The following is an 18,668-nucleotide window of genomic DNA, read 5'->3' as shown; positions in this document are numbered from 1 at the left end:
TTCCCACCTTAGCCTCAGCCCCAGAAAACTGACTACACCAAGAACCATTTCCCTTTGTCCAGTCCCTTCACACAAAGCCTCAGAGGGCGCTTCCCTGGCCACTTTAGCCATCAGATTGTCCTTATTATTTTGTGGGTCAGATCCAAGATTTGTAGCTTCTTTCTGTCTTTTTTAAGGAATGCCATCCAACTCTCACCTTTGAGAGATTGTCTTACTTTCCATTTCTTACTTTCTGTACATGTCTCCAAATGTTGATGGATTAACACTTTCTGAGACCAAGAGTTGTCTGTGAATCCTTTTCCAGGAATCTTCTTTTGCCTGCACATTTGCTATTATAACTTACAGCTTTCTCTGTAGTATAGGGAACAGCTCACCCAGAGCTCTACTCCGAAATGACAGCTTTCCTAATTTGTAACTTTCTCCTCATTCCCCCTTTCACAAAAGACTCTTTTTAGAAACCTCATATATTAAGCCACATAAAATTAATTTGCCCTTATTAGTATTTAACTGTATTGTGAAATAAATGTGGTTTATGTAATTTGTTTGGTGTCTCTTTGTTCTATATCTATGGCTTTGTGTGTCTGTGTTTTATTGCCTTTCTTAAATTAGAAGCTCATATAATAAGATGATTAAGATAATATGTGGAAGCACAAAATATCATGTGGTTTCCTTTTTTTTCCTGATAGTCCTGGACTTGAACTCAGGGCCTGGGGGCTGTCCCTGAGCTTTTTTGCTCAAGGCTAGTGTTCTACCACTTAAGCTACAGCTCCACCACCAGCATTTTCATAGTTAATTGGAGATAAGATTATGTCTCTTGGACTTTTCCTGCTCTGGCTGGCTTGAAACCACGATCCTCAGGTCTCAGCTTTCTGAGTAGCTAGGATTACAAGTGTCAGCTCCCAGCTCCCAGCATGGTTTCCTTTTCATTACTCATAAACTTATATATAACTTGCCTAGATAAAAATCCAGATTCTCTTTGAGTCTTCTGGTATTTGCTAGGTTGGAAACCATAACAGCTGAGGTAATGCCTTCAGTGTGTAGTATGAGGCAGGCATTAAATACTTTGGACAGAGTTTGATATGGCTCTCAAGAACTCAGGTTGTGGATCAGTCTGGTCGGGCATACCCCTTGGCCCTGCAGAGCACCTCAGCCAGTCGTGTTGGTTAGTGTTATCCCCTGGAAAAGGCAGAGAATGGTGCAGCAGGGCCTCCTTAGACCAAAAGCAATATTAAATTAGAATATCCAACTAGAACTCCTTGATGAAAGTGTGCTGCCTTTATCACCTGCTTCTTTAACAATGCCAGGGCAGCATTCACTCTACACTACCTTCCTCCTCTCCTTTCTTCCCTCACCACATTGTTCCCTCCCTTGCTTTCTCATTTCCTTCTTTCCCTCTACCTTCCCTTCCTGCCCCCATCTCTCCATCTCTTCTCTTTCTTCCTTCTCCTTAATAAGAGAACTATAACAGAGATCAATGTATATATGAATTAGTAAATGTTAACATTTTTAAGAGACTTAAACCTGAATCTAATTTCTTTACTAATTAGCTTTGTGACTTTGGGCTAACTATGCCTTAGTTTTCTTGTGTGTGCAGTGGGACAATAGTAAATCCTATCTTCATAGAATTGGTGTAAGTATTAAATATGATGTTGTTAGCACATTAACCCAGATGTAAGCCCTTGGTGAGTGTTGGCTATTGTCGTTGTTAGTGATAATAACATCAACTTGTTGTTCCTTTGAGGAAGAAAGGAGATATTTCTGAAGCAAGTTCAAGCTCCCAACCTTATTTTGCCTAGAAGTAGTCTCTTGGGGTCTATTTTTAATTATAAATGTAATGTGCTATGTTAGAGAAACTAAAAACAGATGCTGGAATGATCCTCAATGACTAGTTCTTAGTCAACTCAGACTTGATATTTTGGGGTTTTTTTCAGTTATTTTTTTCAAAGCCAGAAATTATAGAAATTTTATATTCTTGTTTTCCACCCAATAATATACTGTATACATTTCACATGCTACAAAGTTTTTATGATTAGTATTTGTTTATTTAAATCATTTTGATTTTTGAGAACAAGTCTCACTATAGCCCATGCCTCCCTCCTACTTGCTGCCCTGGAATTTGTGATCTTCCTGCTTCAGTCTGCTGAGTACTGGGGTTGTAGGCATATCCTGTCATGTCTAGCTCTGTAACCTGCATTGTAAATGGCTGCATAAAAGATCTTCAGATCAGTCTGAATGAATGTTTCTTTAGGTATTGTTTGTAGATGTGAGCCATACAGTGGGAAGTATAGCAAACTCATCTTCTGCCCTTACAGAGCAGGAAACACTTAAAAAGTGCAAATGTCAAATGTTGGGGTGAGTTTCATGAGGCAGAAAGGACAGAGAGCTGGAGCTGCCTTGGCAGGGGCTTATGTTTGCCTGAGATGGGAAGAGATTTTGCTCAGTCTCCATCCCTGTCCTTGGCTCTGTCTGTTAGCCCCTTCGGTCTCTGTGGTGTTTGCATCATGAGCTAACACCACAAAATGTTAGTCAGGTTGTGCTTTGCTAGGAGGACTGCTGCTGAGGCAGACAGAGACCTGAGTGTATTTTATCCAATCTGTCAGCACATTTTTACTTCTTTATCCTACCAGGGTTTGGGATCTCCTACTTTTGGGGAGCCTGAAAAATGGTCTCAAGGTCAGAAGGGACAGAATACTGTCAAAAGACAGCAGAGAATGAACATACTTTTAGGCAACAAGTTAGCTACTTCTTGCCTTCTTAGTTACAGCAACCCTGTTTGTATGTTATAGAGAAGTGATGCTGCTGAGGGTGGCAGATGTTTCCAGAGGATCTGTGCAACTTTGGAAATATTTTATCTGTTAATAGTGGGTATTAGGCATTGGCTTTGAATAGACATTGGAGATAAAAGGGTGAATAAGTCATAGCTCCCTCTTCCAGTGTTAATCGTTGTCCTGTGTATTCCTGATTTTTTTTCCTTTCAGCTAAATAATCATTTGTTTGAAGAACTTGCCATGGATGTGTATGATGAAGTTGACAGGCGAGAGACTGATGCAGGTGACTTACCATGTGGCTTTACTAAACTTCTGTTATCACTAGGCAGTGTCTAGCTGCCAGCCTCAGTTTTTTACTTGCCCAATTTCTCCTGTTCTCCTAATGCGTGTATCGACATGTACTTTTGCATATGTTGGCTTCAAGAGTGTGCTTCCCCAAGTCTCCCTAGTAACATGTGAGCTGTGCCTCCCAGTGGAGCCGTGGCACCCCAGATGTGATGAGATTCTATCTCTGGCTCTTTCCTCTGGCTAGTCTGGCTTGCCACGCAAAACCACAGCACCCTGGTAACTGAGACAACCGTCGTCCCCTTTCTTCCGGTCAATCCTGAGTACTCATCAACACGCAATCAGGCAAGTGACTGTTTGAAAAGTAACTAGTGATATTTGAGGAGTAGTTGATGTTGTTTTCCCTTTTCCAGAATGAGTATTTTAAAAGTTTCAGTTGATTAAAATTTACTATCTTGTGTCTATATAAACATACATGCAACCCAAAAAATGATAAGAAAAGACATAAATGGGAGTAAATGACTGAAAATGAATATAAAAACAATTCACAGAAGAAATATAAATGGCCTACAAATGACAAGAATAGTTGGACCTGACCAGTAATCAAAGAAAGCAACTAGAAGGAAAATTGACAAAATCTCTGATAAAGGCTGCTCCAAACTGATGATTAGCAGGATGGGCTTTTTCATGTTCAGAAAAGACTTTAAATTTCTATAGACTTCAGAAAAACATTTGAGGCTGCACATACCTGTAATCCCACCATAGGGGTTGGTAGAGGGAAGATGAGGGAGTTGGCAAGGCAGGACAATTATGAGTCATGGCAGCCTAGATTATAGAATTTTGAGAATTCTGTCTTCAAAAAAAAAAAAAAAGCTAATGGAGTAGTGTCTTAAGTGGCAGAGTACCTACCTGCTTAGCAAGTGCAAGATCCAGAGTTTAAGCCCTAATGCCAGAGGAAACATATAGAAAAGAAGAGAAATTTATCAGCTTGAAAAGCCTCAAAATTAAGCAAGCTTTCTTGCTCAGTAATTCCTCATATGAAAAATATATTCTAATACAATTAAAATAGATTTACACACAGAGCAAAGTACATAATAATAGAATATATAAAGCAGCCTCAGCTTGCCAGGTGCCAGTGGCTCACATCTATAAAATCCTAGTTACTTGGGAGGCTGAGATATGAGGATCAAGGTTCAAAGCCATCCTGCTCAGGAAAGTCAGACTTTTCTCCACTATACTACAAAAGAGAAAAAAAAGATAGAAGTAGAGCTGTGGCTTATGTGTGGCTAGCTTTGTGCACAAAAGCTTAGAGACAGCACCAAGGCTCAGAGTTCAAACTCTAGGACTGGCAAAAAAAACAAAACAAAAAAACACAAAAAACCAACAATCTCAGCTAGGCTAGGGGCATGATAGATCATTAGGCTCAAGTTGGTAGGTTGCCTGCCTAGTAAGCACAAAGCCCTGAGTTCAATCCCTGGTATAACAAAATAAACAAAATGCAGCTTCAGATCCATCAAGAGAAGAAATGGCGAGTAGATGAAGAAGGAATTTTTGTTTTTATGAGTAGTGGCTATATATCCTGGTAAGAATCTCTCCATCTGGATTAAAACTTTATCTTGAAAGTTGGAAAGTTTTCTCCAAATTCTTTAAATTACTGAGTCTACTTCTGAACCAAATTATTAATAGAAGACAAGCAGAAAGTAGAACCATTTTGTTTATATACTTACCTTGGTGATGTTAAGGATAAACCCCAGAGCCACTTGCATACTAGGCAAGCACATTACCATTGAGCTGCATTCCCAGCCAGAGTCATTTTATCTTTATGAACAAAAAGAAATACAGATTGTGAGAATTTAAATGTTAAGAAGTGTTCTTATATAAATACGTCTGAATTGTTCTCATGGAAAGCATTAATGTTTGATTTGATGGTTGCTGTCATAGGTTATACTTTGGTCATATTGAAATACCGTTATATATTTGTATTTTTGCATTTCCAATTCTTACCCTTAGGGCAGACAGAAATTAGCTCGATTTAATGCCCATGAGTTTGCTACGCTGGTCATTGACATCCTCAGCGATGCCAAGAGGAGACAGCAGGGCAGTCCTCTCTCCAGTTCAAAAGGCAAGTATCTAGCTCCAAGTATGTGCTTCTTTGGGCCTTCTAAGTCTTCTCTGTTAAATTTATAGCAGGCAGCAGTGAATTAAAACAGTCACTGACAACAGCTTACATTCCTATGATTTTATTAGTTATTGCCTGTTGTAGCTGAGCTAAATTAGAAGTTTTTCAAAACTGGTAGCTATTATTCAAATTTATCTTATATATGACTCTCCCTCCCCCATTGAATCACTTATTCTTCTCATAAAATTGTAGCCTGAAATTAACCCAAAAATCTGCTATAATCTAAGAACAAGAAAGTAAACACTCTAGATTAAAATTACCTGCTTACCTCCATCCCAATCTGAATGGTAGCTAATGAACATTTGTTGCTGTAAACCTCAAATGTCTACAATGAGAAGTACTTTAATTCAAAATTACAAAGAGATCATAAGCATCCCTTTCAGAAATTGACCTGTTGGGTCTAAAGGTCCTGTCTGTGGTTAGGAGTTTGCTGTCGAGCCCATTGCTACATACTTGGTGCTTTTCTCCTAGGCACAGGAACTATACTTTTTTAAGCTGTAAGGCATTTTAATAGAGAAATATAAACCATATGAATTAAGTTTCCAGTCAGTATCATCTTCCCTAAAGACAGGAATCTTTAACTGATAACAGTTTTTTTTTTCTTTCCTTTTGCATGTTTAGGAATTTGATTTTTATCAGTTCAATTAAGAGTAAAGAAGTTCTGAAAAATGTATTTGCTCAAGGCTCAAGTGTTAGAAAAGCCCCGGGTTCAATGACCAGTACTGGCGGAGGCGGGTGGTGCAGGGTAAAGCTTCCTGGATTCAGAATCTTTGTATAAATCTGAATTCTTTGAATGGAGACCCTGTATAAATGTTCCTATTCCTAGCTGAAGAAAAGTAATCGCAGTTGTTGTTGTTGTGTGTGTGTGTGTGTGTGTGTGTGTGTGTGTGTTATGTATAATAGAAAGAAAATAGCCAGTAATAGAGTAATAACACTAGTCACATTTGAATGGTACATAACCATCCTTTTCCTCCCAGAGAATATGTAATGATAAATAAAGTAGTAAATTTTCTCTCAGCATGATGGCATATACCTGTAGTAATCCCAGCGCTCAGGAGTCTGAGTTTGAGGCCAGCCTGAGCTACATAATCAGACTTTTTTTGGTTGGTCATGGGCTTGAACTCAAGGCCAAGGCACTGGTCCCTGAGCTCTTTTGCTCAAGGCTAGTGCTCTACCACTTTGAACCACAGCGCCACTTCCAGTTTTTGAGTGGTTAATTAGAGATTAAGAATCTCTCAGGGACTTTTTTCTGTCTGGGCTGGCTTTGAGCTGTAATCTTCAGATCTCAGACTCCTGAGTAGCTGGGATTACAGGCTTGAGCCACCAGTGCCCAACTCCATAATTAGAATTTGTCTCAAGAAAAGAAAGACTTTGATATTTTGCTTGTTTTTTACAAAGTATAATGTGAGTTTTTTAAGTTAAACATTTATGGAATGGGAGTTAGTACTGGAGTTTGAAGTTAGGGACTCATGCTTGCTAGGCAAGCAGTTTACCACTTGAGCCCTTAAAATATATTTATATACACACACAAGACCGGATACGTGCCCACTGATGGTGGCTCATGCCTGTTGTCCTAGCTACTCTAGCTGTGTGTGACTCAACATGTTAAGAGAGCTAGCCTTGAGCAAAAAGAGTTCAGGAACATCACCCAGGCTCTGGGTCAAGCCCAATGACTGACCAAAACAACAACAACAAAAAGGATACACCATATAAATATACACATACAGTTGGTTCCCACATGCAAATTATGTATTCACACATTCAGCTAAAATTATTTTATAGTCCCCTAATCTGTGCTTGTTCCTAGCTGAGACTGAACAAAATATCTTCTTGCCTTTTTATTTCAGCCTTCATATTATACACAGACTGTCTGGATAGTAAGCATAATTCTAGCATGACTTGTAGTGCTTTCAAACATGAAGGCAATGTTCATGAATTAAGTATTAATACATAATGCATCGTTAAACAGATCACACACAAAAACATGATGCATTGATGGATGAAAATACTCTGTGAACAGAGGTAATTAGGAACCTAATTCTGTGTTTGCCATAGGGGCAGTGGTTGTTCCACATTGTTTTATTCTGTCTTCACAGCAACTCTTTAGAAAATCACCATTAAGAATAACAAAAATAGGGGCTGGGAATATGTCCTAGTGGTAGGGTGCTTGCCTCGCATCCATGAAGCCCTGGGTTCGATTCCTCAGCACCACATATAGAAAAAGCCAGAAGTGGCACTGTGGCTCAAGTGGTAGAGTGCTAGCCTTGAGCAAAAAAAGAAGCCAGGGACAGTGCTTGGTCCCTGAATTCAAGCCCCAGGACTGGCAAAGAATAGCAAAAATAGGCTGAGTGCTAGTGACCCACATCTGTAATCCTAGCTACTCAGGAGGCTGAGATCTGAGGATCATGGTTCAAATAGTTCAAAGTGGTAGAGAGCTAGCCTTGAGTGAAAGAAAGAGCTCAGGGACAGTGCACAGGGCCTGTGCTCAAGCCCACAACTGACCAAAATAATAACAATAATAATAACAGCAAAAATTGACTGTGTGTATGTTAGAAAAGAGAGTAGAAAGAAGCTTAGTGGTAGAGTGCTTACCTAGCATGCATGAGGCCCTGGATTTAATTCCTTGGTACCATGTAAACAAAAAATAAATAAATAATTGAAAGAAAAAGCACAGTAAAAAATTGGTTTACAGCCGGGTACTAGTGGCTCACACCTGTAATCCTAGGAAAATCCTTGAGACTCTCATCTCCAATTAACCACCAGAAAACTGGAATTGGCGCTATGGCTCAAATGCTAGAGTACACCCTTGAGCTGAAGAGCTCAGGGACAATACCCAGGCCCAGAGTTCAAGCCCCACAACCAACCAAAAAAAAAAGAAGCGATGACACTTGTCAGGTGATTTTGGTCTTCCTTGCTCATTAGTTTCCTCATTCTTTATATTAAATCTTTACTTCTATAACCACATATGTTTTAAATATTTTTAAAAAGGCAAATAGTCCTTTTAAAAAGCCATATTATATTACTCAAATATCAGTCATCAAGTCATCTGGAATTATTAGGAATTGGTGGTTAGCTTCAACCTCCTGAAATTGGATAATCCTGGGTAGTTTATGAATTCTTTTATTCCAAACATGTCAGAGCCTGTAAAACCATGCTTGCCTTTGTATGGAATACATACCCCTAATAACAGAGCTTGTATGTCTATTGGATGACTCCTCTTTTCCTTCCCCTTCCGCCTCTCCTCCTTTATCTCCTCTCCTTCTCTCATTCTCACTTGTGTTCAGGTAACTAAATGTCATTGTTCCTATTTTTTGAGCACCTAGTTTCTAGGGTTCAGTGTCCTAATTTTTCTGTTTTGACTTGATGTTTTCTTGTAAGTATGTCGCAAGTACCAAATGGTACTATTACCTCTTTATGATCTGGATTATGTATGCAAACCTAGGAACCTGCCTCCTCAATCTAATAAGCAGCTCCTTTCTGAGTCATCTTCATTTGCCTATATTTCTCTAGGCAATGGTCCAATGGGTTGGTAACTTTCTACTATCCCTCTATTGACATTGAATATAGCATTACTCTCTTAAACCAAAAAGTTATCCCAGTAAGTATTTAGAAGGAAAAATACCTTAAGCCTGAAGTAAGTTACTTGCTTCTATTGACAGACAATGTGGAGCTCATACTGAAAACAATCAATAACCAGCACAGTATTGAGAGTCAAGATAATGACCAGCCAGACTATGACAGTGTGGCGTCTGATGAAGACACAGATTTGGAGACCACAGCAAGCAAGGCAAACAGACAGAAGGTGAGAGAACACACCTTACACAGAAGGGCAGACATGTTTCTCTTAAAACTCTTTCCCCTGGGGTGCTGGGAATGTGGCCCAGTGGTAAAGTGCTTGCCTTGTATACATGAAGCCCTGGGTTCAATTCCTCAGCACCACATTATAGAAAAAGCCAGAAGTGGCGCTGTGGCTCAAGCGGTAGAGTACTTGAGCAAAAGAAGCCAGGGACAGTGCTTAGGCCCTGAGTTCAAGCCCCAGGACTGGCAAAGAAAAAAAACCTCCCCTGAAGAATTGTGCCATTAGTCTCTCAAGGGATAGTCCTACAACAGGTATTATAAGAGTAAAATTGGGCTTACTGTTAGTTCTGGCTAAAGAACAGTGAAAGGAGGGCTGGGAATATGGCATAGTGGAAAGAGTGCTTGCCTCGTATACATGAAACCCTAGGTTCAATTCCTCAGCATATATAGAAAAGGCCAGAAGTGGCGCTGTGGCTCAAGTGGTAGAGTGCTGGTAGCCTTGAGCAAAAAGAAGCCAGGGACAGTGCGCAGGCCCTGAGTTTAAGCCCCATGACTGGAAAAAAAAAAAAAAAAAACAGTGAAAGGAGATAAAATGTTTTGAAACAGGCTTTTGTCTCTGAGGTAGTCACAGCCCACTGCTGTCATGACTCTGTTAAGCTTGTGAGACATGACGGAAAGGTTCTAGTCACTCAAAAAATATTTGCTAAGTGATTTTTGGGTAATACTTTCTCAGATGAGGCCACTGCCTGGGAGAGGAATGATGACTACAGTGGAAGGTACAAAGCACAAGCACAAGCAGAGGAAGTGAGAGGAGAGAACTTAGTGCTGAGGAGCACCTAAGGAGGCTTTATATTTATAGATGGCTGGCTCATAAGATAGGCCATAAAGATTATATGGACTTTGGGCCTCTGAAGAAGACAGGGCAGGGCAGTCAGAAAGCTATGGCTTCTGGGAGAAGGATAGAAGGATGGATAGTCATGAGTAGCTTCAAAAAAAGGGATAGGGCGGGGGGCGAGAGGGGGAACGGACACAGGGACACAAAGTTCTAACTGGAGGAATGTGACATGAGACTGAAGACCTATGGCTTTAGTCAGGAGCTGTGAGAGCTCAGAAGCTTTAGGTGAGGCAAGAGGGCAAAGGTCAGAGGTGAAAAGAAGGACCTGGTTAGGATGCTTCTAGTTAAGATGCCCCTATGTGGTCCAAATGGGCTGGAATGAGCTATCTCAGGGTTTGGGCTAGGAAGGGCCTACTGGAAGAGCCTGAGGTCCCAAGCAAGGATTTTCCAGGGCTCATCTGTCTAGGACTAGCCTGAAGAGTGCTTGATGGACCCTGAGAATGGATGAACTAGAAGGGAGAGAGGTCTAGAGGTATGAAGTGGGAGATGGATTTAGATGTGCTTCATGCAACTGAGAATGGAGCTGCCATTAACAGATGCCCAGACTGCCAGAATGAAGGCTGGTATAATGCCCTCAGGAATGGGCCCTTTATTGACTGATCAGTCTCCCTCCTCTTGTCTTGCACACCTACTTCCTCTAGCTGAGCTCTGCAGTGCGCTGGAATCTTCCTCCTCCAGGCACCATCTGACTGATCCCTTCACCTCTACAGACTCTAATCAAAGCTCACGCCAGCTCCCTAACATGCACTCCCACCTACACCCTTACTTTAGCTCTTGTGCTCCCTTCCCTGTATGTTTCCAAAGCACTAATCACTTTCACTCATACTGTATATTATTTTTATGTTTCTCCTAATGCTGATGGGATGAAAACACCATGGAAGCAGGAATCTATTTTCTGATACATCCCACACACCTGGAAACTGCCTAGTGTACAATAATGTTGGAATGAATGAATTAATGGAAGAATGAGTAAGAAAAGAAAATGAGTAAGAAAAGGTGTGAAGATAGGACAGACCTCCTCAGACAGTCATTAGCAGTGTATATTTGTAATGCCCCTGCTTGCCTGCTCCATCAGAGAATATTAACTTTAAACACAGGGACACTACTCATGTTTCAGTTTTACATTACTCTCAGAAGCCTTGATTTGGTTTAACTTGTGATTCAGCTGGCATGGCCAGAATTTGAAATTCTTTAGCTGTTAGTCTTTAACATTATCATCATCTCAGATTGTGAACATTTTCCCCAATTTATTTTTAGAGCCTAGATTCAGATTTATCAGATGGACCAGTCACTGTGCAGGAATTTATGGAGGTCAAAAACGCCCTAGTGGCTTCTGAGGCCAAGATACAACAGCTAATGAAGGTGAATAACAACTTGAGTGACGAGCTGAGAATTATGCAGAAAAAGGTAACATGTTAATGAATGCCAGGATGGTTGATTCTTTGATCCCATAGTATAAGGAAGAATCCCAGGCACTATGTTTGTGGTCAGAGGGAAGAAAAATAGTTACTGTTATAGCCTTAGAAATCTTGGGGCCAAGGTATCTTTTTGGAAGCAGATTGTGTGTGGATATTGAAAATAAAATAGGTTTGTTTAGAAATGTATCCAGAGTAGTGCTAGGGATGTAGCTTAGTGGTAAAGTGCTTGCCTTACGTGCTCAAGGTCTTGGGTTTGATCTCCAGAAACATAAAGGAAAAAAATAGTATTTACATGGATACAGCTCAGTGATACAGAGCATATAAGCTCAAAGCCTGAGGTCAATCTCCAACACTTGAAAAAGTAAAATGCAGCCAGAGTCAATTCTCCAAGTGTATGTGTCAGTTAGAATAGTCTGTGCTTCCTGAGGATCTGAACGCCACAGCAAGGATGTAATTCTTCCTGTTGCTAATATTGTAAAGAATATTGTAAAGAATAATCACACCATGCAGAAGATTGGACAAAAGGCCTAGGCAGGTGTGTGTGCCCATTAACATGTAAGTCCCAGCCAACACCATGCAGTGGCAGCCCACTCCTCATCCCCACTTGCTTGTCACTAGGACTTACCACTTACCTGTGGTGTTCACAGAGCCTAGAGCAGGTCTTACTACAGAGTAGATTCTCAGTAAGAGAATCCCATCTGTAATAGCAGGAAGTAAGAATTGTAGGCATTGAACATTTTGTCATTCCCCTTTGAGAGAATCAGAATTGCATGACTATCTTAGTCTCTGAAAGGAGTGTGGCAAGTAGGAGCAAAGCATACATTTAAGGGGGATCATTTATGTTTACTTCTTTCTGAGAAGGCAGAGAAAAAGAAACTGAAGAATGTTGCCCAAGACTTTGTGGGTACTGTTCCCATGTTTCCATTCCCTTCGGGAATGAGATTTTTGAGGTGAATGTGTTAGTGAAGTGGTAGTGTTTACCTGGTATGCATGAGGCCTTAGGTTCAGTCCCTAGAGAGAGAGAGAGAGAGAGACAGAGTGTGTGTGTGTGTGTGTGTGTGTGAGAGAGAGAGAGAGAGAGAGAGAGAGAGAGAGAGAGAGAGAGAGAGAGAGATTTCCCTTAAGCAGAAACAGTCAGTAACCTGTGTCTTTTTTTTTTTTTTGGCCAGTCCTGGGGCCTGGACTCAGGGCCTGAGCACTGTCCCTGGCTTCGTTTTTGCTCAAGGCTAGCACTCTGCCACTTGAGCCACAGCGCCGCTTCTGGCCGTTTTCTGTATATGTGGTGCTGGGGAATCGAACCCAGGGCCTCATGTATCCGAGGCAGGCACTCTTGCCACTAGGCCATATCCCCAGCCCTGTAACCTGTGTCTTGATACTGTCATTGACACTTTTTCAAGACTTGGGCATGAAGTTCATTTTAATGCTGCTTCCTTAGGAAATTCAAAGAACCAAACTACTCACTAGAGAAGAAAGTGTGTGGACCTTCACCTGAGGTTTGGTTTGAGACTGATATGCCACTGTGACCAGGAGCCCCTTTGCTGTAACATACAAGACTTGACTTTCCTCTGCCCTTTCCTTTCCTTTTCTTTCTTTTCCTTTTTTTTTTTTTTTTAATTTTTGTGCTGGTACTAGAGCTTGAGCTCACTTGCTCACATGCTCTTACTTGGCTTTTTCTCTCACTTTAAAAAAAAAAATCACAACTGGCACTCTACCACTTAAGCCACACTTCCAGTCCAGCTTTCTCACTGCTTGACTGGAGAGGGAATATCTAGGACTCTGCTGCTATGGCTGGCTTCAAATCATAATCCTCAGATCTTAGCCTCTTAAATAGCTAGGATTACAGGCATGAACTACTGGGGCCTAACTCTCTGCCTTTTCTAAAGTAGTTTCTTGCTTAATGGATTATAGTTTGTCTCATAAATGAGACTAAAAATTTTGGTTGACTTTTCTTCTGAAACATGCTGACAGGTTTTAATCTTCAAATACTACTTTTTAAAATTCTGTAATGGGGGCTGGGGATATGGCCTAGTGGCAAGAGTGCTTGCCTCGTATACATAAGGCCCTGGGTTCAATTCCCCAGCACCACATATACAGAAAATGGCCAGAAGTGGCGGTGTGGCTCAAGTGGCAGAATGCTAGCCTTGAGCAAAAAGAAGCCAGGGACAGTGCTCAGGCCCTGAGTCCAAGCCCCAGGACTGGCCAAAAAAAAAAAAAATTCTGTAATGTTTTCAGTATTCATAGAAATCATCAGCCATAACCCTGTATCTCTGAATGGCCAGGCATTGGTAACTCATGCCTGTAATCTTAGCTCCTCGAGAAGCTGAGACCTGAGGATTGAGATTCAAAGCCAGCCTTGGCAAAAAAAAGTCTGCAAGACTTTATCTCCAATTAACCAGCAAAACCAAAACCAAAACCAAAAAACCTGACTGGATAATTTAAGTGGTAGAGCTCCGGCTAAGCGTGAAAAGGCCATACAAGAGCTCAAGGCCCTGAGTTCAAGTCTCAGTACTGGCACCAAGGAAAAAAGGCAGAGTGAAAGATTAGCTGGTTGTTCATGCTCATAATCTCAGCTACTTGGGAGACAGAGATGAAGAGGATCACAGTTCAAGACCAACCCAGATAAAAGCCAGTGAGACCCCCATCTCAATAAGCTAGGCATGGTGTTTCCCTCAATTCCAGGCACATGGGAAACAAGATGATTATAGTCTGAGGCTGGCTCTAGGCTGTCCTTTCTGAAAAGTAGTGAAAGCAAAACAGGGTAGGGTTGCAGCTCAAGTGGTAAAGCACTTCCTAGGCAAGCTTGAGGCTTTGAATTCAGACCTTAGTATCAAAAAGGAAGTTACAGAGTGAAATTACTTACCATTGCTCATGGGTTATCTCTGCAATTCTTAGAAATACATTTGGTTTCCAAAACTATTCAATTATCCATAATTTATTTCCTGCTTATTTCCTCCTTCCAAACAGAGTTTAGTCTGGTTCTTATTAAAAGCATCACCAGGGACTGGTGGCTAATGCCTGTAATTCTAGCTACTCAGGAGGCTGACATCTGAGGATTGTGGTTCAAAGCCATCCCAGGGAGAAAAGTCCCTGTGAGACTCTTCTTTCATTAACCACTCAAAAACCAGAAGTGGAGTTATAGCTCAAAGTGATAGAGTGTTACCCTTGAGCAAAAAAGCTCAGGGACAGTGCATATCCCCTGAGTTCAAGCCCCATGGCTGACCAGAAAGAAAAAAATACATACATACATATTATACATATCATCAAAATTTATCCAAGGACATTTATGTAAATACAGAGCACTAAAATTTTTTAAAAACTGAAACCAGGATCTCAGGTCCATCTTATAGCACATTCTAGAAAATCCAAGCAGAAATCATGAACCACTGATTCAGTGCCTGGGTCTAAACAGCGACTTTTTCATACACATATAAACACCTTAAGTCCTCCTCAGAGAGACTCAGATCATTCAGGCTTCTCATTCTCTGGGTCTTGACCATTCCGTTAAGGCCTTGGATTTTCCATCACATCATTTTGGCATGCATCTCCTGCCTATCTATCCCGGAATGCAGGAATTTCTCCAGGCTGTTGTCATGTTGCAGAGGTTGCAGATACATATTGCACCCTTGAAAGCCTTGGTGGAATAGAAGCAGTCAGTCATTCTCTCATGGCTTTGAGAAGCCAGAGGAGGAACTCTTTCTTTACAAGAGGCAGGAAGCTATACTTCCACAGAATTTTAGCACTACTAAATATAAGGAATTTGTTACCAGGCACTGGTGGCTCACGCCTGTCATTCTAGCCACTCAGGAGGCTGAGATCTGAGGATTGCGATTTGAAGCCAGCCCGGGCATGAAAGTCTGAGACTCTTATCTACAATAAACTACTCAGAAAAAGCTGGAAGTAGCCCTGTGACTCAAGTGGTAGAGTCCTAGCCTTGAGCAAAAGGAGCTCAGGGACAGTGCCTAGGCCCAGAGTTCAAGCCCCAGCACCGGCAGAAGAAAAAAAAAAGGAATTTGTTTCATAGCAAAGATGTTATTATTTTATTTCAAAATTAGGTACAGTTTTCAATGAAGTTGACAATGTGGCATGATTTATCTCTGATCTTTCACATTTAACAGTTGCCTGGAAAGGATGCTAATTAATGAAGAGGACCAGCCAGTACTGGTGCATTGTTCACTGGTCATGCTTTATAAATGAAAATTGCGAGTGACCTCTAATACTGCATGAGTTTACTATGGGGAAGTGAGAATCTCCTGGTGCAGCTATGATTGCTTATGGATTTAAACCTTGGTTCTAGAGGGGAATTGGTCAGAGTTTACAGTCTCTAAGAGTAGACAGCTGAACTCAAACCACAATCAGCTTATTCAATGGCATGGAAGATGAAGGTGCAGAAGAGGAGAAAGACCTGTGCAGATGGACATAGCTCCTTGTGTTTAAATTGCTGGATGATAACAAGCCCTTAATTGTGAAGCAGCCTTCATGAGAGGAATGGAAAGTGTTCAGGGCCTCCCTGTGACAGTGTCTTAACTAAAGTGAGGATGGGGTATCAGGCAGATTAGACTGTTAAAGCTGACACCACCATATTCATGGGTTTGGGGGTGATGAAGCCTAAAGAGAGATAGGCCACATACTCCAGCCCTGCCAAAACAAAAACAAAAACAAAAAAAGATGGATCACCAGAGGGAAGCAAGTGTGCTACGTGGAACATTCCTTCATGTGAAGATGCTAACACAGTTCCATAGGTTTCCAGTTTTCTTCATGATCTATTAATATAGCAAACTTACCATGATTCAGTTTTCCCTTTTATTTTTTTAAAAGTGCTGAATTTTTGGAATACCAAGAGTATTATGTAATAAAAATTTTCTGATCATAATTTTCTTGTTGGCTCTTTGGAAAGCATTAGGGGATCTGATTTTCCATAGGTGAACTCACTGTCTTTCTTGCTTTGCAGAGCAATACTAGTTATCTTCCTGCTGCTACCATGGTGTCTGCTGTCACTCTTGGCATTTGCAAATTGCTCAGGGTTCATTTGAAAAGCACTTCAATGATATTTTAATAATCTCAAGCCCTTGCCTGAGACAGCCTTAGAACAATCCAGAATACAGCCTGCCTGAAAATGTTTCCTTGCCCCACCATGACAAAATTTTAAGTGGCTAGACATTTCGTTTTTCAAATTCCCAAACTAACCCTCCCCCATTCAGAAATGAAACTAATTAGCCTGTATGGTGAAGTGAGTGGAATGCATTTTACTTATTCCAGAAGAAAGAGTTCATGTTTATAGTTGCTTTTTTACCTTCAATCCTGAGCTGTTATTGTTCTTACTGTTTTAAGCTGGTAGTTGTGTTTGTTTACTTGCTGTTTGTTTTGTCTGCTTGCTATGAAAAAACACAGTCCCACTGCCAAACATTTCTTTCAGCTTCAAACACTCCAGAGTGAGAATTCGAGCCTCAGGAAACAGGCCACAACCAATGTTTATCAGGTGCAGACTGGTTCTGAGTACCCAGACTCTTCCAACCACTCTTCCTTAAAGCGACGTCCGTCTGCCCGGGGCAGTAGGCCCATGTCCATGTATGAGACGGGATCAGGTCAGAAACCGTATCTCCCAATAGGAGAAGCAAACCACCCTGAGGAAAGCAGGACAAGACTCCAGCCCTTTCCTGCACATGTAAGTAATACCACTAGCTCTTTCATGTTTACTCTGTGCAGCCTGATTACTCTGCCTCTGCTTTGCCAAACTGGGCTCTAAGTGTTGCCCTTGTATTTGCTGTATTAACTTGTCCACAAATGCTTTCAGTGTTGCTATAAGCACATGGGGAAGAGGACTGAAAGTTTTCTGGTCAAGGTGGGGAATTCTAGCTCTTACTTTCACTCCTTCTGTCTTCACATTTGCATGATATATTTCCCAGCCAGCCCATGTAGGAACTTTTTGTGCAAAGTTTCCTTTTATTCCCACTTCAACAAATATCAGCAAATTATAAAGGCCACCTGTAGAGTATCTCTTTACAAACTACACCCCTTAATTCTAAGATATCCTTCACCAGCATCCATGTGAGCAGGTGGTCCCTGTGGTCTGGCATGCCAAGGCATATCCTGAAAGCTACAAGCCTTACAGCCTGTCCACACCTGCTGGGTTAGGCTCTTCCTGGAGGAAGTATGGCTTCGTCATCTCATAACGACAAGATAAAAGGGGTCTGGATCTACTTTACACATGTGAAACTTCAAATGCCATTCTGAAGCAAGGTCCCAACCATCTTATTTTACATTGAGTATCATGTTGTGAGGTTTTCAAGTCATATGTCTTCTAGATGAATTTATTATAAAAATGTTACATTTTGGCAAAATGTTACAGACATTAAAAACTTTTTAATGCTTTCTTCAGAGTAATATTTATCCTCTTGAGTGTCAACAGCTGTTTCTTCAAATTGTATGCATTTCAAAAAATTGTCAGGGTAAATGCAAAGTAAAGAATATGATCTAGGGTTGGGATGTAGCTCAGTGGCAAAGCACTTCTCTAGCAAGTACAATATCCTGGGTTCGATCTCCAGTATCAAAAAAGAAAAGACCAAAAAAAAAAAAAAGAGAGAGAGAGAAAGAAAAGAATATGATCGAGTAAATTAAGCCTAGCTTAATTTTGTCAGACTTCCCAGTAGCGGAATTGTAGCGTTGTTGTATATAACTGGGATTGCATTGTTTGAGCTTTTGAGATTGTTGGGGTTTAACTCTAGAAGGCAATTGTTTTGAGACATTTGGTGTAGTGAGCCTTTGAACTAAGTGAAAATTACTTTCTTTGGTGTAACTGAAAACAATTTAGGAAAAGCCACTTTTCTTAGCTCCACACTATCTCATAAACATTTAGAATATAAGGATGTCATTTCAAAAGTTCTGTCACATGGTAAAGATTAGAATGATAGCATATACCAATTTGTAATCATTTGTATGGTTTCTCATTTTATATTGGTCTTGGTTGAAAAAGAAATATCATTTTATGCTATCCATTTAAAAAACAACAACACAAAACTACCAGCAAGTGTGAGGAATGTGCTAGAACAATTTCCTGGAGGTGTTTCCCCAAGGGATTAAACACCTCAAAGCCTTTGTCATCTGAACATCCTGGCTTCCCTAGTTGCAGTATGTTTGTATCCTTGGGTTCTTTTCCTGAAGCCAGGGTAGGTGGTCAGGGGTTTGTTTGTTTCGTATTTTGCCGAGCCTGTTTCTCTTTCCCATTCTAGATTGGGAGGAGTGCGCTTGTGACCTCCTCTTCGTCTCTGCCTTCCTTCCCCTCCACACTTTCCTGGTCGAGGGACGAGAGCGCCCGAAGGGTTAAGTAC

At 40.9% G+C, this 18,668-nt stretch overlaps 1 protein-coding gene across 8 annotated transcripts in view; it reads left to right on the top strand.

The window, feature by feature from the left end:
* The window catches only part of Git2 (GIT ArfGAP 2), a 51,198-nt gene that overhangs the window by 20,021 nt on the left and 12,509 nt on the right, over positions 1 to 18,668 (top strand). For 2 of the 8 annotated variants that reach the window (XM_048342804.1, XM_048342803.1), the window contains exons 10-16: positions 2,979 to 3,051; positions 3,301 to 3,398; positions 5,064 to 5,175; positions 8,892 to 9,034; positions 11,183 to 11,332; positions 16,757 to 17,005; positions 18,570 to 18,659. In XM_048342804.1, the coding sequence (XP_048198761.1) occupies positions 2,979 to 3,051; positions 3,301 to 3,398; positions 5,064 to 5,175; positions 8,892 to 9,034; positions 11,183 to 11,332; positions 16,757 to 17,005; positions 18,570 to 18,659 (915 nt within the window). Of the gene's footprint in view, positions 1 to 2,978; positions 3,052 to 3,300; positions 3,399 to 5,063; positions 5,176 to 8,891; positions 9,035 to 11,182; positions 11,333 to 15,458; positions 15,988 to 16,756; positions 17,006 to 18,569; positions 18,660 to 18,668 lie in introns of those variants that run through there. The other 6 variants (XM_048342808.1, XM_048342807.1, XM_048342805.1 and 3 more) reach the window with 5 other exon arrangements.

Source organism: Perognathus longimembris, chromosome 3, assembly GCF_023159225.1.
Source record: "Perognathus longimembris pacificus isolate PPM17 chromosome 3, ASM2315922v1, whole genome shotgun sequence".
In the NCBI taxonomy this organism is placed as follows: Eukaryota; Metazoa; Chordata; class Mammalia; order Rodentia; family Heteromyidae; genus Perognathus; species Perognathus longimembris.
This window is presented reverse-complemented; position numbering and strand designations above follow the sequence as displayed.